General features: G+C 39.6%; 1 protein-coding gene across 2 annotated transcripts in view; it reads right to left on the bottom strand.

Moving 5' to 3' along the window:
• The window catches only part of ppargc1b (peroxisome proliferator-activated receptor gamma, coactivator 1 beta), a 50,240-nt gene extending 32,081 nt beyond the window's left edge, over nt 1–18,159 (bottom strand). The window contains exon 1 of one of the 2 annotated variants that reach the window (XM_056250338.1): nt 17,901–18,159. In XM_056250338.1, coding sequence (XP_056106313.1) covers nt 17,901–17,981 — 81 coding nt within the window. In that variant the 5' untranslated portion in view covers nt 17,982–18,159. The remainder of the gene's footprint in view (nt 1–17,900) is intronic. The other variant, XM_056250337.1, reaches the window with a different exon arrangement.
• Nucleotides 18,160–18,558: the final 399 nt, after the last annotated feature.

The raw sequence follows: 18,558 nt of genomic DNA, 5'->3' as shown, positions 1-18,558 counted from the left end.
GCTCTCTTGCTTTTCCTTATTTCCCCACATCTCCAATCCTATTCACTCTTCTGCACCACAGCAGCTGTCTGTGAGTTGCTATCTGCGGCACTTGTGTCTAACAGACAGCTGTCGCCTGAGGTGACTCCAGATTCCCTTTTGGGCACCTAGCCCAAAGTGGGACATCACCTACCGAAATTCTGCTGATGCTCGCAAAGCAACGAGGGCAAACTCAGTGCAAGGACGCTATGTGCTCCGTCGTGTGGCAGCCAGATCTGCATTACCTGTACTTCCGCAATCTGGAAAGAGGCCTTGAGAAAGTGTTCCTCTTCTCCAAAGACCTATTGCACTTGTACGGCCCAGATTCCCTTTATGAGGAGCTCACAAACACGTCATCTCCTCTTCCAATCTTTCTCTGGATATAAGCCAAAACAAATCCCTTGTTGATGCCATTCTTTAATCTCGTCCTCAATCATGATTATCAATTACTCCATTGGAAGTCACTTAATGAATTAACACATTGTTACACCCGAAAAATTATGTTAATTGGACAGTGAAATGGATGGAGAGTGCATGGACAGCCCTTAACAGAAGAAAACAGAACTTAAGGCCAGAAAATGCATTAGAGCAGCTGGTAATGCACCAAATGACTCTATAATTACCGTAACCATAAATGACTGAAATGTAGAAATATGAACTGCATAAAACATTAAGCTATGATCAAATTACTCAAGATATCCTCTGTGTTGGTTTGAACACCCATCACAGTTGTAATGCTGAATGGTCATTTCATTATAGACGCATTTAATTAAACAAAGTGCACTTCCAGACATCTGAGGCCTGCCGCTATCCCCTTGCAGCCATACGACCCCTTCCCTTAAAAAGCCACTGGTGATCTTCATTACTTCATCAGTTCTCAAGCTGTAATTCACTCAGTTAAGTGATGGACCTGTCAACAGTCATCTAAGGAGGTTCACACATCCTTTAATAAAAATGCAAAAATCAGCACTGTTAGCATAGAGTATTCATTTGCTTTCACTTTCTAACCCTTGTTCATGTTATCTTAGGGACCTTTGGCCACTATCGTATCCATATCTTCAAAGTCTGGAGCAATAATTCTGAAACAAGTCAGCAGTTTTTTTCTAACAATACAAGGCTGGCTTTGAGGCTTAAGATGCAGATAACACAGACTGAAACACAAGACACAAAAGTAGGGATAGGAACTGGTTCAGATTCCTCTTCTTGATTTCAGTTTCTTCGCGGTTCCATTAACTATTCTTTTAGTATTTGAAATAAATAAATATTTGGCAATATGAAATTTCTTTGAGATCATGAGATCATTTAAAAGTTTAAGTCAAAAAACAGTGTTAAATACTTTGTGTGCACTGCAGTAAATACAGCGGCTGCCATGTTCAATGAATACCATGAGGTCATAAAAGATGCCGCTTTTTCCTCCTGAGCGCATGCTATTTATTCCTGTCAAGGTCTAGTCCGCTGACACGCAACAGAAGCTATGACTCTGCCCACACTCACACCCCCTGTCCACAATGAATCCTGTCACTCACACACTATAGCAAACTCATAGTTAATCCTAAACAACCTGTAACTGCCATTTTAGAAGATTCTAGCATGTTTTAAACCAGTATTTTTTTTTTTTGATCTGGAGCTGTAATTACTGACCACAATTCATATATGATATAAAGACACATTGTGTGGGAACTTCTCATAGTTTTCAATAAACAACCATGTTGAATCTTTTCCCTATTTTACTTTATTTAAATGCTAGCTGGGCGCAAACATGAATCACAATGTACTGTTGTGTCATTTGAGCTTGAAACTGTGCAGTTTCAATTGAAAGTGTGCTCAAATGACAAGCCCTCAAACACAAGCCCCCCATCTACTTGCCGACGTCTAGCTGGGCTTCTGCCAGCACAATCAGCAGAGATGTCCTTGGGAGCCAAACACAACTTGAGGAATGAATCTGTGACACATCTTCAACGAGCCGCCAAGTCATTACTCACCTCTGCTAGTACTGCACTCATCATCTCAACCTAGTAAATCACCACCTGCCCACAATACAGTTTTCCGCCTGCTCGCCCTAAGACCCTCAATGGTCAGGGGATGTGGTCAACTTGTAAACAAATTCACACATAATTTACACACTTGCGACTTGAGTTACAACCCTAAGATTCCCAGCCCAGCCCAGCCACAATGATTCCTGGCCACAGCTTGCAGTGTCTGTATCTAAGTGATAACGGATGAAATGAAGCACGACGGTTGACAATCTGCCTGTTTCAGGAGGCCGTTGTGCCATTCTCGATGGCGATCGACCAGCATTCGTTTATTTTCAGTGGCTGCAGCTGACATTTGGGTGCTTTTCATTAAAGAGAAATGCGGAGAGATGCGCTCCCTAAGGCTAACGGCACCACGGACGCCTGGGGAAAGAGAAGGGGAGGAGGGCTGCCTAACCCATCTTTACGTCAGACGACACATCCACCGAGGAGGTTTTTCAGAGGAGCAAAGTGAACGCAGCATAGAATGCAATGCAATTAATGTATAAAAACAAAGTGGATGGACTTTAAGCATGCTTATTTGGCTTACTTTGCAAAGTGGGCAAAGGGTCAAGATGAATCAATCAAAATAGATGTTGTAAAGGAAGATTAACCAAATATGAGGAGATAACCAGTGCTTAGTGGTTAAGCTCTGGCAGTTCACAGGGTTAGAAGCACTAGGTATTACACTAGTCTTTGCCTAACCTGGCCTCTTCAGTGCTGTTATCCTCAAAATGACTCCCAAATAGTTTTTTAAAAATCCGTTTAGACCATTACTACAGGCTAAAGGTTAAGTAAAATCATTAATCTAGTAAAAAATACACTTCTGTCTGCAAAAGGAAACTATCGATTAAGTTAGTGTTACAAGTAGAGGGAAATGCCTGAGGGGAAGAGATCAGTGCCGAAAACTTGTTTATACAGTCAAACAGTGTTGTTGAAACAGCAATGTCACTGATCTGTGTGGTCGCTGTGCATACGACTTGGAGTTCACACAGTACCATATTAGGAATAAGTGCTGGATTGAGTCAAATAGAGACAAAGAACATTTGTTTCTCAAAGCAACAACTCCATAGCCTCAAGGGACAAGGTGAAATCTAAGAAATGTTGTATCAATGGGCTTCAAAATCAGATGTTGATGATAAGCTTTATGTTCTATCGATGCATCTGCCATCTAATCATGTGCAAAAGCACATGTGCTCTTTCGTACGAGCAGGGGCACTTTGAACTTCACAGCTGTCTGATCAAAGGGGACGGTCTTTTGAGTTTCCACAAACAACCAATTCCCTGATCTGTTGTCTCAATCCACGCCTTCAAATTCAATCAAGCCAGATTACATCCTGCTATAAGGAGCCATAACACATGTAAATATAATCTGCCAGACAAAAGTCTAAGGGCTATGAAACACCTGTTCTTTTTGATGGATCTGCCCCCCTCATTCTGTGACGTCCCTTTTTATCCCAAGCTCGCATTTGAAAAATGATGATAATTTGGCCTGACCCTGGAGAGAAAGGGAAATGTCCATCTCCCACTTCTTATAGCCATTAAACTGTGTAAAACTCTGCCATTTTGAAGAGCACTGCAGCAAATCTCTGACAGGCAGGTTAAAACTGGATCAGGCTTTGCGACGAAAGCTGCAAACGCCCGTAAAGCTCGCAGTAAATAATACAAGATGGCCGTGAGGTGCATCCCTTCCGTCTAAGGACTGACTGTCCTCATGTTCACCTGATTGGACATCCAGTGGGTGTTTTATTCCACACAAGCCTAAATATGCTGTCGTCTGCTCACGCTGCGATAACTAGAGCACCAGTGAGCGTCAACGTCTGAATGACCCAAGAAAATGGAATTTTCCAACTTCCATTCCATGTTTCTTCATTTAAAAATCTATTCTACATCGTTTACAGCTCACAGCTTGAGTTTGAACATATAGTATAGGGATGTCCCGATCTGATCCACAGCATCGGTATCGTGCCGATACTGGCCCAGAACTCTAGATCGGAGATCGGAGGGGGGAAAAAATATGATCCAATACCATATCCAACAATCCTTGAATATTGGCAAATCCCTTGCAGCGACATCCAGTTAAGCGGCGCAGCCAGCAGAGTGGGCGGTTTTGCAATCTATTTTGCGGGCAAAAATGAGTTTGGGCGTGTGGATAAAAAATTGGGCTGGTTTCGGATCAGTTCGGCGGGTTTTTGTAGCCGAAACACCGGCACTTCAGATCCTTCTTTCGGCGACCCTCTGTTCAGCAGGCGGTAGTCTCTCTCTCTCTCTCTCTCTCTCTCTCTCTCTCTCTCTCTCTCTCACTCTCTCTCTCTCTCACTCTCTCACTCTCTCACTCTCTCACTCTCTCACTCTCTCACTCTCTCACTCTCTCACTCTCTCACTCTCTCACTCTCTCACTCTCTCACTCTCTCACTCTCTCACTCTCTCACTCTCTCACTCACTCACTCACTCACTCACTCACTCACATACACACACATCTCTGGCTGAATGTGCCCCCTCAACTCACAACAGACATTCCCTCCCACTACCTTCGGTGTACTAAAAACACGGTTTTGCAATCCGTCTCCTCAGTTTATAAACCGTAGGCTATAAACTGTAGACACAAGATTTTGATGCATATCCAAGCAAGGGTTTGTGCGGCGTGCGCAAGCACTGCATGGCACGGAGGCGCGGGCGCAAACACTTGCGTTTTCCTTTCAACAGTGGAAACAACTTAAAATACTCTATCATTTCTGGTCATACAGAAAATAACAATACATCATTCGCAACTACTTTTATTTGTGTAAACTCACAATAACAAGAAAACGTTGTGCTTTTGTATAATAAAAGAAAACAATCAGGCGCGCTTTCATGGTCTCCGTGAACTGGGTCGCATCTCAATAATGAACTGAAACAAAATATAGCATATATATGTAGGCTAAAGCTTGAAATGTCCAAATTCAAATCGAAGGCAAACGTTCCAGAGACATGGCTCTTCTCATTCAGCACTGCGGGAAAACTATCATTTCTGGGTTTGGCCTTAGAAAACGAAGACATTAGACATTCCATATTAATTTGTGAATATTTTAAATGTTTAATAAAGGGGCAAAAAGTCATTAACAAAAATCTGAAAATACGTCAATATTTATTTTTTTGGGCTGCATTTGACGTGCCTATAGTTCAAATTAAAATTTTGGTGTTCAACTTTGCGTTTTAAAAACACTACCGTTCATTTTTCTTTTTATGGGTTAAAAAGGAAAAACGAATGGACGCAAAAGTACACGGATCAATGGGTAAATTTAAAGCTTGTTAATGATTAACTTTAAACCTGTTGGTAGCTTTAAGTACCCTACCTGTATTTTTTTTTCTTTCTTTTTTGTAGTGTTTGAATAAAGGGTGGCAGTCTTTCATAATCAACTGTTGTTGTGGACTATATACTAGAGAATTATTTGTTCTCCATTTGAGTGAGATGTTTTTAGGTTGCTAATTGAGCAAAGTGCTTCCATATATTTTATTAGTATTAATATTATGCTGCGTTCCAGGCAGGTTTTTGAGCACGTAAATCACGACTTCAAACCACGACTCACGACTTTGTAGCATTCCAGGTCAGTCACGCCAAACTACCTGAGCGCAAGGAATTGTGGTAGCTAGATGTAAACAAACCAACATGGCGGACCTTACGGGGCTTATGCACATTTGTAATAATTTCTGTCGCCAAAGGTGCTTACTCCTTGTTTATTTGAGTGAAACGGTGGAGGATTAACGGCGCATAAGGCAAGATAAGCTGTTATACCTTTTATTTTACTTTATTTGTATATTTGGAAATGTATTTGGTATTAATTTATCCTTGCACTCAATGGACTGAAAACTAGTTAACGTTATATTGTCCTAAAGTGTATTCTCACCGTGTACCGCCTGCAGAAACACTGCATTCGTAGGGGCTGCCATTGTTGTTTTGTATGGTTTCGTGGGCTATGTGATGTCAGAGCTCGTAACTGGGAGTACATCGATCTAGTACGAGTTCACGGGTGGGAAGTCACGGGTTTGACTGCCGTTCCAGTGCACTTTCACGGGTATAAGGTTGGAAAAACACGGGTCACAGGTTGCCTGGAACGCGGCATTAGTTCAAGAAAAAAATATAAAACATTTCGGATTGATATCGGTATCGGCAAATAGCCAAAGCTGCGGCATCGGTATCGGAAGAGAAAAAGTGGTATCGGGACATACCTAATATAGTAACAATAAGAACTCTTTCCCGTGTCCATATAAGAGATAAGGAGCGGTTCCAAAGCAGTGCCGTGTTGTGAAAGCCCTATGGCCCGTGAGTAATTCATCTCCAAGACCTCTTTACTATATCACCCCACTCATCAGCAGAATACCACACCCAGCCGTAGGTCACACCACACAGACTAGTCATCCTCTGTGTATAACCCGCGTTCCGGTTGGGCCCAACTGAGGTGGACCTCTTAGGGGCGCATCTTCTCTGGCACTAACAGCCAAGCCATTCTACTAATGGCTCCCTCAGGCACCTTCCACTGATATCAGTGAACTCTATATGTCTATTCTCTGCTCCCTATGTGCTCTCAATGCAAGAAAAGCAGTATCTGATACCAAACCCCTGCATAAGGCTTTACATATTAATGTGTGTTATACACTGTAATGAAAGCAAAACAGCCCCTCCAGCGCCATGGATGCTCCGCCGAAAGGTGCCGCTTAAATCGGGAAAGCTCTGTGTCACCTTAAGAGCAACGTATTTGTGGTTTGATGTATTTGTGGAAGCGAGTGGGAGTTTACATCTTTAGGCTTTCTGTCATTGTGAATTAGTGGGCGTCAGGAATTGTAGGATGCACTTATACATGTCAAGAGCTCTGCAATGGGAAAACAGAGTGGCGTTTTTAGCATTAATTTGCACACAGACACTTCCTGCCTATGCAATTAGACCTACACTTTTATACTTGTATATTTTTAAACAGAAACTCATTAGAATTATTTTAGTATTGTATTTAAGTCTGTAAAGACAACCAGTGTCGATGTGTGGGCAACTCTGTGAAGGCAAGAAAGAAAACAACTTCAGGTCCCCAACAATCCCAGCTTTATTGGAGTTTTGTCCAAACTTGAAGAAACAAACACTCTAGTGTGCCTCACCCATCGTGATGACTCTTTCATAAGAGACACCCCCAAAAACATTCCAGTCACTCCAAGAGCAAAAGACAATTATGTTGTGACACTAGCAAAACAAAGCAATACACTCTACATGAAAGACCATCACTACAACCTATCCATGACCCGACTTCTAAGTAGGCAGTATTACATGAGCTACCACCAGTTGGCAACTGTTCCGTGTCATGTGATTGGCCTTTTGTACGCCATCATGCTGGCTGCCAGAGTCTGTGGGCATTTAAAAACTCGGATTTCCGCTTTTAAGCTGGGATTTTGAGTGGAAAGCAAAGCACAGTTTTCCATTAAAATCTGAGATGTAATGTAGTTTGATTATGAGAATAGCTTGAATCTGCAACACAAAGTTTACAACATGAAATCCGCAGAAAGTTTTCAACACAGCTTAGCCTGAAGACTGAAAGTACATACGAGAAAAAGAAAACACATTACTAAAACCCGTCACAAAAAGACTGTCTGGTGAACTATTTTCTTTGGGTGAAATAACCTGAGGGAAATACATTCAAAGAAATCAATAACCCATCATGGGCAGGTTAACTTCCTCAATGAACCTCCAGCAATGTTTGTCTTCCTCACGAGGGTCTCACTGAGAAGAACTGAGACTCTACGTAATTCATGATGTGAAAATATGACATGTAAACTTCATATTTATAGATCTTGGTCTGGTTTACACCTGATATTTCACACCTAGGGCCTAAAATGACATGGGGTTTGTCTCCTGTAGAGGCTAGATCCTGCTAGACGTCTTCTAACCAAATCCTACAGACAAATCTGGTGCAGTGGTATCATAAATGCAAGGCAAATATTCAAATGACTGTAATGAAAATGCTAATGTAACCCATTGAGATTACTCCTGCTTTCGTCCAGGCATGGAGTCTAGAAATAGGGTCACACACAGCTGCGCTGCATCAGGGGAGACTCTGAAAAGCACATAGAGTTCTGCAAAAATACATGAAAGGGCTAATGGAGGAGGGAGAAAACATTCTGTATAGTGGGACAAATTCAAGTGTTTGACATAGAATAAAACTGACTCTGGAATGTTCTTTAGTGATTGCTGAAATTTGCCCTGTGGCCGTAAACAACTACTGTATCCAGAGCTTGTCTTAGACAGTTTAGCTCACTCTGTTTGAGAAGGGCTACCTAAGCCACAGATGGACACTGCATTGTTGCTTAGACAATCACAGTATTACTGTGCATGTAAATGGGGATATAGCCTAGTGAGTGATTTTGATCATTTTTATGATTTTTATATTTATAATTCATATCAGAGATCCATGCTGCAAGTCAACATTTCAGGAAATCATCTGGTAGGCCTCTAAAAATCATCCATCACATCACTAATCTAAGTACCACATTAGTGGAACATTTTAGACATACAGTACCATAGTAATACCAAGTAACTCAGAGTACCATATAAATAATAATAATAAACTTTATAAATGCATGTAAATGTGGTAATCATTTAGTAACATAATACCAAAGTATTGATTTGTTTTCCAGTATAAATGTCTAAAAATTCTTATAACAAATGAACTTTACCTGAGAAGCAACACTGCATCAAATAGTAAGAGATCGTCCCATTCTGCACTGGCAGATTTTTTTCACTTGTTTATACTTAAAATAAATGAAATGAAAAAAAAGTCAGTTTAGTCGGACAGTAATACACTCGTATTAAAGATAAATTCTCAGAAAAGTTTCAATACCTTATGCACAGTTGTTTCTCTAGTTAATTTGTCTTGGTTGAAGAATTTTTAGATATTTATTTAACTGGAATTTAATACAAAAATACTTAAAGGGGTCATATAATGGTACATGCACTTTTTCAAGTTGATTGTACTGAAATGTGTGTTGGCAGTGCCTGTACACAACCATCATATAATGATAAAAATCCATCCAGTGTTTTTGTTTTAATCTCCTTATATGTTTTCCCCTGCCTCAAATCGAGCTGTTCGACCGTGTGACGTCACACGGTCGGACGCCCATCCCAAGATTGTTGATTGACAGCAGCGTTTCAACACAGACCCGCCCTCGCTCGTGAGCGAGCTGTCAATCATAGTCCGCGCGGACCGGCGCGGTCATTGTTGATATGCTGGAGCACTGTCTATGAGCAGAATGGCGTCTAAGCGATTGTGGTGTTCTGTTCTTGGGTGCAATAATGAACACAGCAGTCATTTTAATGTTCCTAAATCCGAACCGCTGAAGACGCAGTGGCTGAGTTTTGTTTTCGAAGGTAATATTCCCCACGAGCAACGTCAATGCGTTCATGTTTGCGCGAATCATTTCTCACCAGACTGCTTTATAAAGGAGGCTCAGTATAAAGCTGGTTTTGCTAAGAAGCTGCTCCTGAATAAAGGATCGGTACCAACTATTCGTGTTCCTGCTGAACCTCCAGAAGAACTGAAGTGAGTGTAACGTTTTATTAACCTTTATATTAATATTCATATCTTTGCAAATCGCTTGCACGCTTCACGATGAATGCGTCTAAGGTTTACACTCAGGGTACATTACGGCATGTTTTCTATGTACGACGTTCTCAATATAATTCATAATCCCACATTTATAATGAACAACGCGTTATGATTATTGTGTTATTGTGTTACAAACGGTGTACGCACAGAACAGAGGGGCGGAGTGAGCGAAGCTCATGATCATTTAAAGGCATATGCACTGAAACGGCGTGCTGAAAACAGAGCTGTTTTTGACCAGGTAAAATAAGTGTTTTCTTACAATACTAATGAGAATTTTTAATTAAAGTATATTACAAAGTTTTAATTTAGACCCTAAAGAATCATATTAGCTTGTACAAAAATGCCATTATATGACCCCTTTAAGAATATACTTTCACATATATTTCCCAGATTACATCATAACACTCCTTCCTTATTTAGACATTTTCGACACCTATTTGGGAGTGTCGACAACCCAATCATGTGCAGGTTCTCACTAGCGAAAGGAATGCTAGTGTTTCAAAACAGATTTTGTACCCACGTTTGACACGTTCAAAAGAAACTGGAATGTGGCGGAGGCTGGATACAGGTTCTTTTAATACAGTGAAACAACAGGGAGGAGTGCTAACAATTACTCCGGCATCAGAAGAAGATTTAGACCCAGTTCAAGATTCAATTCAGTTAACAGAACAAGAATGGAAAGGTGAATGAATTAGACAGTGTATAAAGGTCATTCAGTCCAAGAGCAAACTACTAACACAGTCAGTTGAAATTGCCCAAGACTGACAATCTCCAGAACAGCAGTCAAATGTTGGCAAAGCTTGCCAAATCAAAGGTTCATTGTTGAATTAGGTCACACGAGTGTACGTTTGGAGATGCTGGTGAAACTCAGGTTTTCTGATGGAGTTTTCGAGAGGGTAAGAGAATCAGGTGCTCGCTGAATTACAAGAGAGACATAGAGTCGATTCATAGTCTCTTTTGGTGTGGTTACTGTCCCTAGCAATAACGTTCTGTACAGGAACACTGTGTATTGTCGTTGTTGACATAGGAGCCAATAGTCTTCTCAGACATCTCTTACAGCTGAATAAAAGATCTTTGTAGTAACAGTTTTTTTTTTTGAATTGCTAGAAGATTTTCCAACGGCTGTTATGTCAAATACTTATTCACGCACACCACAGCAATTCTGCAATTCATGATGGGTTTGTCTTACAGTCCTGTTGTGCAAGATTCTCTTCTAGAAAAAACACTGCTGTAACATTCCATAAAACAAGTAACTACAGTATGACACAGACAAATCTCAAGACAGTTACTCAACCATCACAGTAACACTTAAAAGGCCAGGAAATGGGTCAATTCAGTCCATACGATTCTGGTGTGATTCCTGATGTGTAATCACTGACAACACTTGACCCAGACTTGTAATTAAAACTTGACTGCAGTTTTCGCATTTATATTTAAGATCCTTGATTCAAATGAATTATATCACAATTCGGTCTGTGCCTAATACAAAACTGTCTTATGGATTCATTCATAAGATTTGTATGTATAACACAAGTCATACAGTGTGGACTAAGGATGCACTGATATGCAAATTTTGGCCTATATGATAATTCTTTATATTTGAAAGCCAATTACCGATATTTTGGCCGATAAATCTAAATCCAATTTTTTGAGAATTTTTGAGAGCCTGATTACAAAAACAAAAGTCTCACCATGTCCCAAGCACACAATTATAATGATGTTTTCATTATAACCTATATGACAGACTTGCGCTGAGAATGTTGGACTTAATTATATTTTTTACTTTCAAAGTGATTCCAATCATATGTCAATCAATTCAAAACCATCATGTCGAACAGTGCAAAAATGTTCTTATCGGGCCGAAAATGATAACTTTAAAATTAACGTATCGGCCGATACCGATATGGTGGCAGATATATTGTGCATCCCTAGTATGGACTGTTTAAATCCACAATACAAGCATCTAAACTGAAAAAAAGCCTTTACAATATATAGGTGGAGCACAGATCTAAAGATAGAGCACTAGATTTCTCCTGGGTTACAATAATCCAGCTTATTCTTTTGTTTACTCGTGTCACTAGGTGCCGCTTAATAACAGATCTTATTTATTATCATATTTTAATTAACAGGAACACCAATTAGTGTCCACCAAAGTAAGTCAAACAATAACAAGTCAAAAACTACATAAAGAAACAGAGTATATGCCATATTTAAAATGTATAGGCTGGAAGCTATAGGGCACACCTTTGGCAGGTCTATGTTTGTACGGTCTATGTACCTGCTGTTGCGCCATAGACTTGTATTTTATGATGCTTTAGTTTACATGTTCCCATTTGCCCACTGTAAGTCCCTGCCAGTCTGAGCTTGCCCTCCCCTGATGTCATGTTTCTATGGTAAGCCTGGTACGCTCCCTTCTCATTTAAAACATGCGGAAATTTCCTTTCCTTACCCTCAGCTGCTTTACCTGTTGTGTATGATATAAGACAAAGGACTTAACACTCAGTTTCAGAACAACAATGTGGCTGAATATGAACAAGAATCTCACTAATTGCATAATCTGAGATTTCAGAAATTAGTTCGGAAATATAATGACTAATTATAAATAAATAATTTCAGCGATCAAATAGGCTATCATATATGTGACCCTGGATCACAAAACCAGTCACAAGTAGCAAGGGTATATTTGTGGCAATAGCCAACAATACATTGTATGGGTCAAAATTATCGATTTTTCTTTTATGCCAAAATTCATTAGGATATTAAGTAAAGATCATGTTCCATGAAGTTATTTCATAAATGTCCTACCGTAAATATATAAAACATTTATTTTTGTGAGTGAATGCAGCACAATCGCGAACATAAATGGACAACTTTAAAGGCGATTTTCTCAATGTTTCGATTTTTTGCACCCTCAGATGCCAGATTTGAAAAGAGTTGTATCTCGGCCACATATTTATTCAGCTTTCAGATGATGTATAAATCTCAATTTAATTTTTTTTTACCCATGTAACTGGTTTTGTGGTCCAGGGTCACATATTTGAAATTATTTTACTTGCAATATAAAAGTAAAATTGTGATTATCACACTGATTTTAATTACCTTTTTCTTTGGCCGGTAAGTTTCCTGATAAGACCAAGACCATATCATTAGACTTGAGCTGGTAGGATTGATCAATTTATGTGTGAATCTGATTCAAAACTCTCATTCATTTGATCCACCTAATAATAAAAAAATACATAAACTTTTAACCCATTTCAGAGCATTTTCAGAGAATGCATAAAAATATCAAACATCGTCAAAAGGCTAAAAAATATTGAGCCAATTCACTCCCAATTAGGATGTGTGTTTCATCTACAAGATCTAAAGACCAGAACCAAATAATAATGAACATCCAAAATGTTATAGTCAGGTACATTCGATCTAAAGTACACTGTGTGCGTTATATAATCCTCAAATGTACTCGCCAGAGGAGAGGCTGAATCTAACACCAAGAGCTTTCTGCACTTTTATTGTTATGGGGGATGATGTGATATTAGAATAACACACCTGCAACTTTGTTTAGCTTGCAAATATACAGGCCAACCTGCAACCATGCAAATGGTTCCTGCAGTTGCCCTACTAAACTCATGCATACTACATTGATTTACACCACTTTAATTGAGACCAAACAACCATATCACACTATACTGTGCCATGTGAGTGCTTCAGAGATTAAGATATAACTATGTCCCAGAATACAAAGGTTGCATCCACTTCTTTTTTCTGCTGAGGTCAATTTAGGACACATGAGCTTTAATACGTGTGTGCAACCTGCTACATCTTAATGCCTTAATATAAAACAACAGCAAAATGATAATGCTAGCATGAAGCATTTCTCCAGGATACCTTAAAAAAATCTAGTGAAAGCTTAAATCTGTCTCTAAAAAATGAGAGCTATTAACCAACACATATCCAAGGTGATAACAGTGGACAGCATAAAACGAAATGGCCACTTCCATTTCAAAAAGGATAGTTCATCCAAAAATGAAAAATCTGATCATTTATAAGTTGTTTCGAACCTGTGTAAATTTCTCTATTCCAGGGATTCTCTGAGAATAATTCTATGAGAATTGAGAAGTCCGCATCACAGTTATAATGAAAACGCAAAGGAACGGCCACCTGACAAATGATAAAAACATTGACAGCCATTCAGAATATCAGAATTTAAGAGTCGAGCAAATAAGTTTAACTGCAGCATGCTTATAATAAACAGAATAATATTTTCCCTTGATGTGAAGTAGGCTAAAACAGGCCATAGTTATCTTTAGTTGTTGCTCATGGTGTAAATTGGCCTTTACTCTCTTATGAGTGAATGAAAGATTTTTTGTAGTAACAAACATGGCTATCTTTTAATTGCTGTGAGACTCTTCAAACGCTTATTCACGCAACACTGCAAATCACAATGAGTTTGTCTTCAAGTCCTGTTGCACAGCATTCTCTTCTAAAACTAACATTTTAACATTCCAACATGTATTAAGAGCATGACACAACAAAAAACATCTTATCTCAGGCAGTTACTCAATCATCACATCTAAAAGACCATGAACTGGGTCAATGATGTGTAACGAAAACTCCAGGACCCATTCGTGGAAATGAGTGACCAGCACATTGTTCAATATTTCTCCTTGTGTGCTACACAGAAGAAATGCAGTCATGCAGGTTTGGAACGATATTACAGCAGAACAGTAAATGATTGCTAACGTAATGAACACAGGCGTCATTTACAGAACACACTAAAGTGAATGTACATCTATAGATTGTCCTCCAGATAATCTATAAAAGAGAGTTTATGTTACAGCAGACTGAGGACTATAGTTACAGAAAATAGCATTCTAAATAGCATACATCCTATCCTTGGTCCCATATTACCAGACAACTCAATGAAAGGGTTTTTAACATTCGATGCTTGCTGATGATGGATTAGTATGGGTACATCACTGATATCAAGACCCCTTCTTTCCACAGTCTATCCCCTTTCAGTCCAAAATTGACATTGATCTGTTACAGAGCATTCCCAGACTTCCTTGCGTCCCCAAAGAGAGATGGAGGAGCCAGATGAAGGACCTCTGGGGCTTCAGGAGAGGAAACAGCCCTTCTAAAAAATACAAGTGTGCCCTGAGCAAGGCAAAAGACAGCGCTATAAAGTAATTGGAGTGAAAAGAGCAAAACATAAACTGACGATCTTGAAGCTGCAGCCAATTTCTTGAGCCACATTCAGAGCTAAAGCGTTTCTGTAAAAAACAAATCAAATTATATTCCTGTGATGTTTTATGCTATCTCATTTTACTCTCTCTCTCTCTCAGTGGATTTCAAATTAATAGACTAAAAATGTGCAGTTTCTTCAAATCGGTTGTCAAGTGAATTCGAACCAGCAAACTCCAACCAGAACATCTAAAACATAATTTCATTGCCGCTGATTTGATTTTATGGTTCAACTTCACAGCGATAAGGCAAATGATAGAGAAAATGTTTCAGTAAGCAAGCAGACACAGGGCCAATTGTCTAAACTCGCTGTAAAGACCATGTCAACCCTGCATATTTATGATTTCGAATGAGCATAAAATTATGAGTGGAAATGAGAGGAGGCACAGCTGACTGACACAAGCTGGTGGGTGTGGGAAGTCATTTCATGGTGTAAATAAATACATTTGCCTGACTCTGTCAAGTTAGGTGACTCAGCCCATATCACGGAAGCTGAACACATAGCACTGCAGTGCTGCACATCACGACAACTGCGAGCTCGCCTGCATGAGAACTGGTGCAGTATAATGTATTTCAAAACCTTAAAATGTTCAGATTTTATGCAGTGAATGTGTAAATGTCACCAGCGGAATATAAAGATGCAGCGAGGCGGAGAAACAAACTGGACTGAAGGTCTTTTTTCCCATGGCATTAATGATAGAACGACATATCTGCCAGGCCGATAAATCAGCTGATATTGGGCCATTTTGAGATTATCAGCATCAGCATCATCAAGTTTCATCTTGGACAATGCACAATTCTTTGCATCAATTTTGAATGAATTTGAAGTATCAAAAAACAAATTGGGAGCTATTATTCCTATATGTGTGCCTATTTGAATGCCGTCTCTCAACCCCGCTTCCCTCGATTCATATTACTCTTAATCATAGTAAATATTTTCTAATCAAAATTTTAAGCAGCCATGTAATATGCACGACAACATGAGTTAAACTGGTCATTATTGCGAATTAATATGTGGCTCTCTGGAATAGTTACTCAATTATGATACATTACATAGGCTATAATAATTTAAGTCGACTTAAATAATACTCTATTTAATTTTTTTTCTATGAAAGATTGGGAGCAGGTCTTTTACATTTTTTTCCCAAATAGAGCAAAACATGGTAGCCTATAAATTGTAGGCTACAGGACTGAGAATTTTGAAGATTCAAAATAAAGCGTAAATCCAATTTAGTTTATCCCTAGAAGACGTTCCTGCATGCATCACTTATCTGCATGGATACTAATAGTGTTTATAAATCAAAAAAGGTGCGAAGCTTATGCTCTTCAGATCCTCCTAGAGTGGATGGTGAATGAATTATTAGTCGTGATCTGAACAGCTCCACTTTGCGCAGCGGCAGCAGTCAGTCAGTCAGTCACGTGCACGCCCGGAGGAGGGAGTGTGTGGCTTTCGTGGACCCGCGTCAGTGGTCCCGCCCCTTTCTCATTCTACTACGTCTAAAGGCGGCGAGCGAGCACATGACTGCAGTAACTGTGTTCTATAACTCCAGTCACGAGGATGGAGTACTATTATTACACTGACCAGACTGCGCGCTCACGCCAATAACCCGAAATGAGCACATTTACAACGCTTACACTATTCCCGCTGACACAAGGACAAAGGACAAACACCACCGAGCGCTTTCTCACAGCGTTCAAATGTTTCAAGGAGTCCGAAAACGAGTCGGTGACACCTGACACACAGTAGCATACGTAGCGCGCGATTTGTTGTAAACATGCACAATTCAATTCGATTTAATTCACAATACGAAAATCATAGCATAGCCTACTTGATCAGCGCGTGCCGCTTTCAGAATTTAAGATGAATTAATGGCCGTATTCTGCGCCTCATCCATGTCTAAACATCACTATGCTATGCGTATATAATTTCAGTGATGTAACGTAAAAGTGTCCGTATGTTTCAAAGTAAGCATTCTAAGCGTTATATTGTAACTCCCTATTCTGCGTGTATTGTATCTATAAATAAACATTATGCAGTGCGACAACAGCCTGTTTGACATGACAAGCACGAAAGTGCAAAATGCACAGCGTTAATTTATTAATATCGACAGCCATAGGCTACTAGCACATGGTGACCGGATCGTTTGACTACTATGGCACCAAGCTCGTTTTGTAACAGTTACGCAAACGCTTACGAAAACAATACATAATGTCAAATGAGCAAAGAGTTCCGATCTCTACACTATATTGTACAAATATACTACTATATCACAACTTTTTGTAAACATTTTGTATCCTTCTGCATTAGTTTGGCAACTTTATACTGGCACACTGCGTTTGTTTAATAGGCTATCTTAGCTCAAGCAAAACAGGTCAGTTATGGATATTGTGCAATTATTCAATTTTATCCTGAAATAACTGCATCAATATTAGTACCTGTACCGACTAAAAATTACACGTGATGCATTAAACAAAAAAGACAAAAAACAATAAACATAAAAAACAACAGTTCTCCTGATCTGTGTTTACTTTACATCTCTCACAATGAACTCGTATCGAATCAATGCGCTTTCGTTATTGAAACTACAAGATCCCATCAAGAAACTTAGTCAAGTTCAGAGTTCCCACGTGTCTCACACACACACACACAGAGAGACCGGGAAATTGGTGTGATTTTTGGCAAACTGTCGAACACACTTGAACTTGTGTCATTACACTTGTGAAGTCATTAACCTTGCCCTAATCGCTAATCCTCGAAAGTAGACTTAAAAAGAGCGCTTATTTGTACATCATTCGTCTATAAGACACTTTTCGCATGCATGCATTATTTCCTGTGAACTCCACGTGAAGCGCAGACGTCAGGGACTCCAGACGCCGGCTGAGACGCTGTGACAGCATCGATGAAATGATGGAAGTGTATCGCGCCACAGACAGTAACATGCAAAAATACACCCGGGGAATAACAGCCACGATTCCGTTGTACCAGAAATTGTCCATGGCTTACCTGGCTTCCGGAGTTTTCAGTCAAATAATTGAAGACAAATGAAGAGAGCTCCTCATCTAACAGTGAAGCGCAGTCCGCCATCTTCTAGAGAATGAAGGGAGAGGAGCCAGAGAGCACTGCTATACTGCTCTCCCTCCCCGCATGCAGTAATGATCTCTAACCGACCGAGGGCAGTGTGCTGAGCTCACTGTGCTGCTTCCCAAACATTGCTGGATTAAATAAAACCGCAGAGATTTGAATTATTTGAAGGTGCAGGTGGGTTTAACACAGGTTGGTGGCTGAAGAAGGATGCATGTTCTTAACTGCAACTGAAGCTGCTTATGCTGCTTACATTTCAGTGTCTATGACTCATTTATGATGCTAGTTTATGTCCAAAGTCCATTTTAGCTTTGTGCATATAATATAAAGCTTGCTACCACACAACCCACCAAAGGATGTATTTGTATGCATCCTTTAATATAGGCCTACGCATAGACAATGCAGTATACACAACATAACATTTTGGGCCTTTAGAGTTCTTGTTTGATTTAACAAAATGTACATCTCATTAGCCATCATTACATTGAATTAATCATTATACACTTGCATTATATAATTGGCCTTGGTCCACTGTAAATATTAGCATTATTATTATTTCATATTATTATAAATTCATTAT

The sequence above is a fragment of the Rhinichthys klamathensis genome, unplaced genomic scaffold (genome assembly GCF_029890125.1).
Source record: "Rhinichthys klamathensis goyatoka isolate OS25496 unplaced genomic scaffold, OSU_Roscu_1.1 h1tg000068l_1, whole genome shotgun sequence".
NCBI classification, from domain to species: domain Eukaryota; kingdom Metazoa; phylum Chordata; class Actinopteri; order Cypriniformes; family Leuciscidae; genus Rhinichthys; species Rhinichthys klamathensis.
The sequence above is the reverse complement of the archived record's forward strand: the minus strand, read 5'-3'. Positions and strand labels throughout refer to the sequence as shown.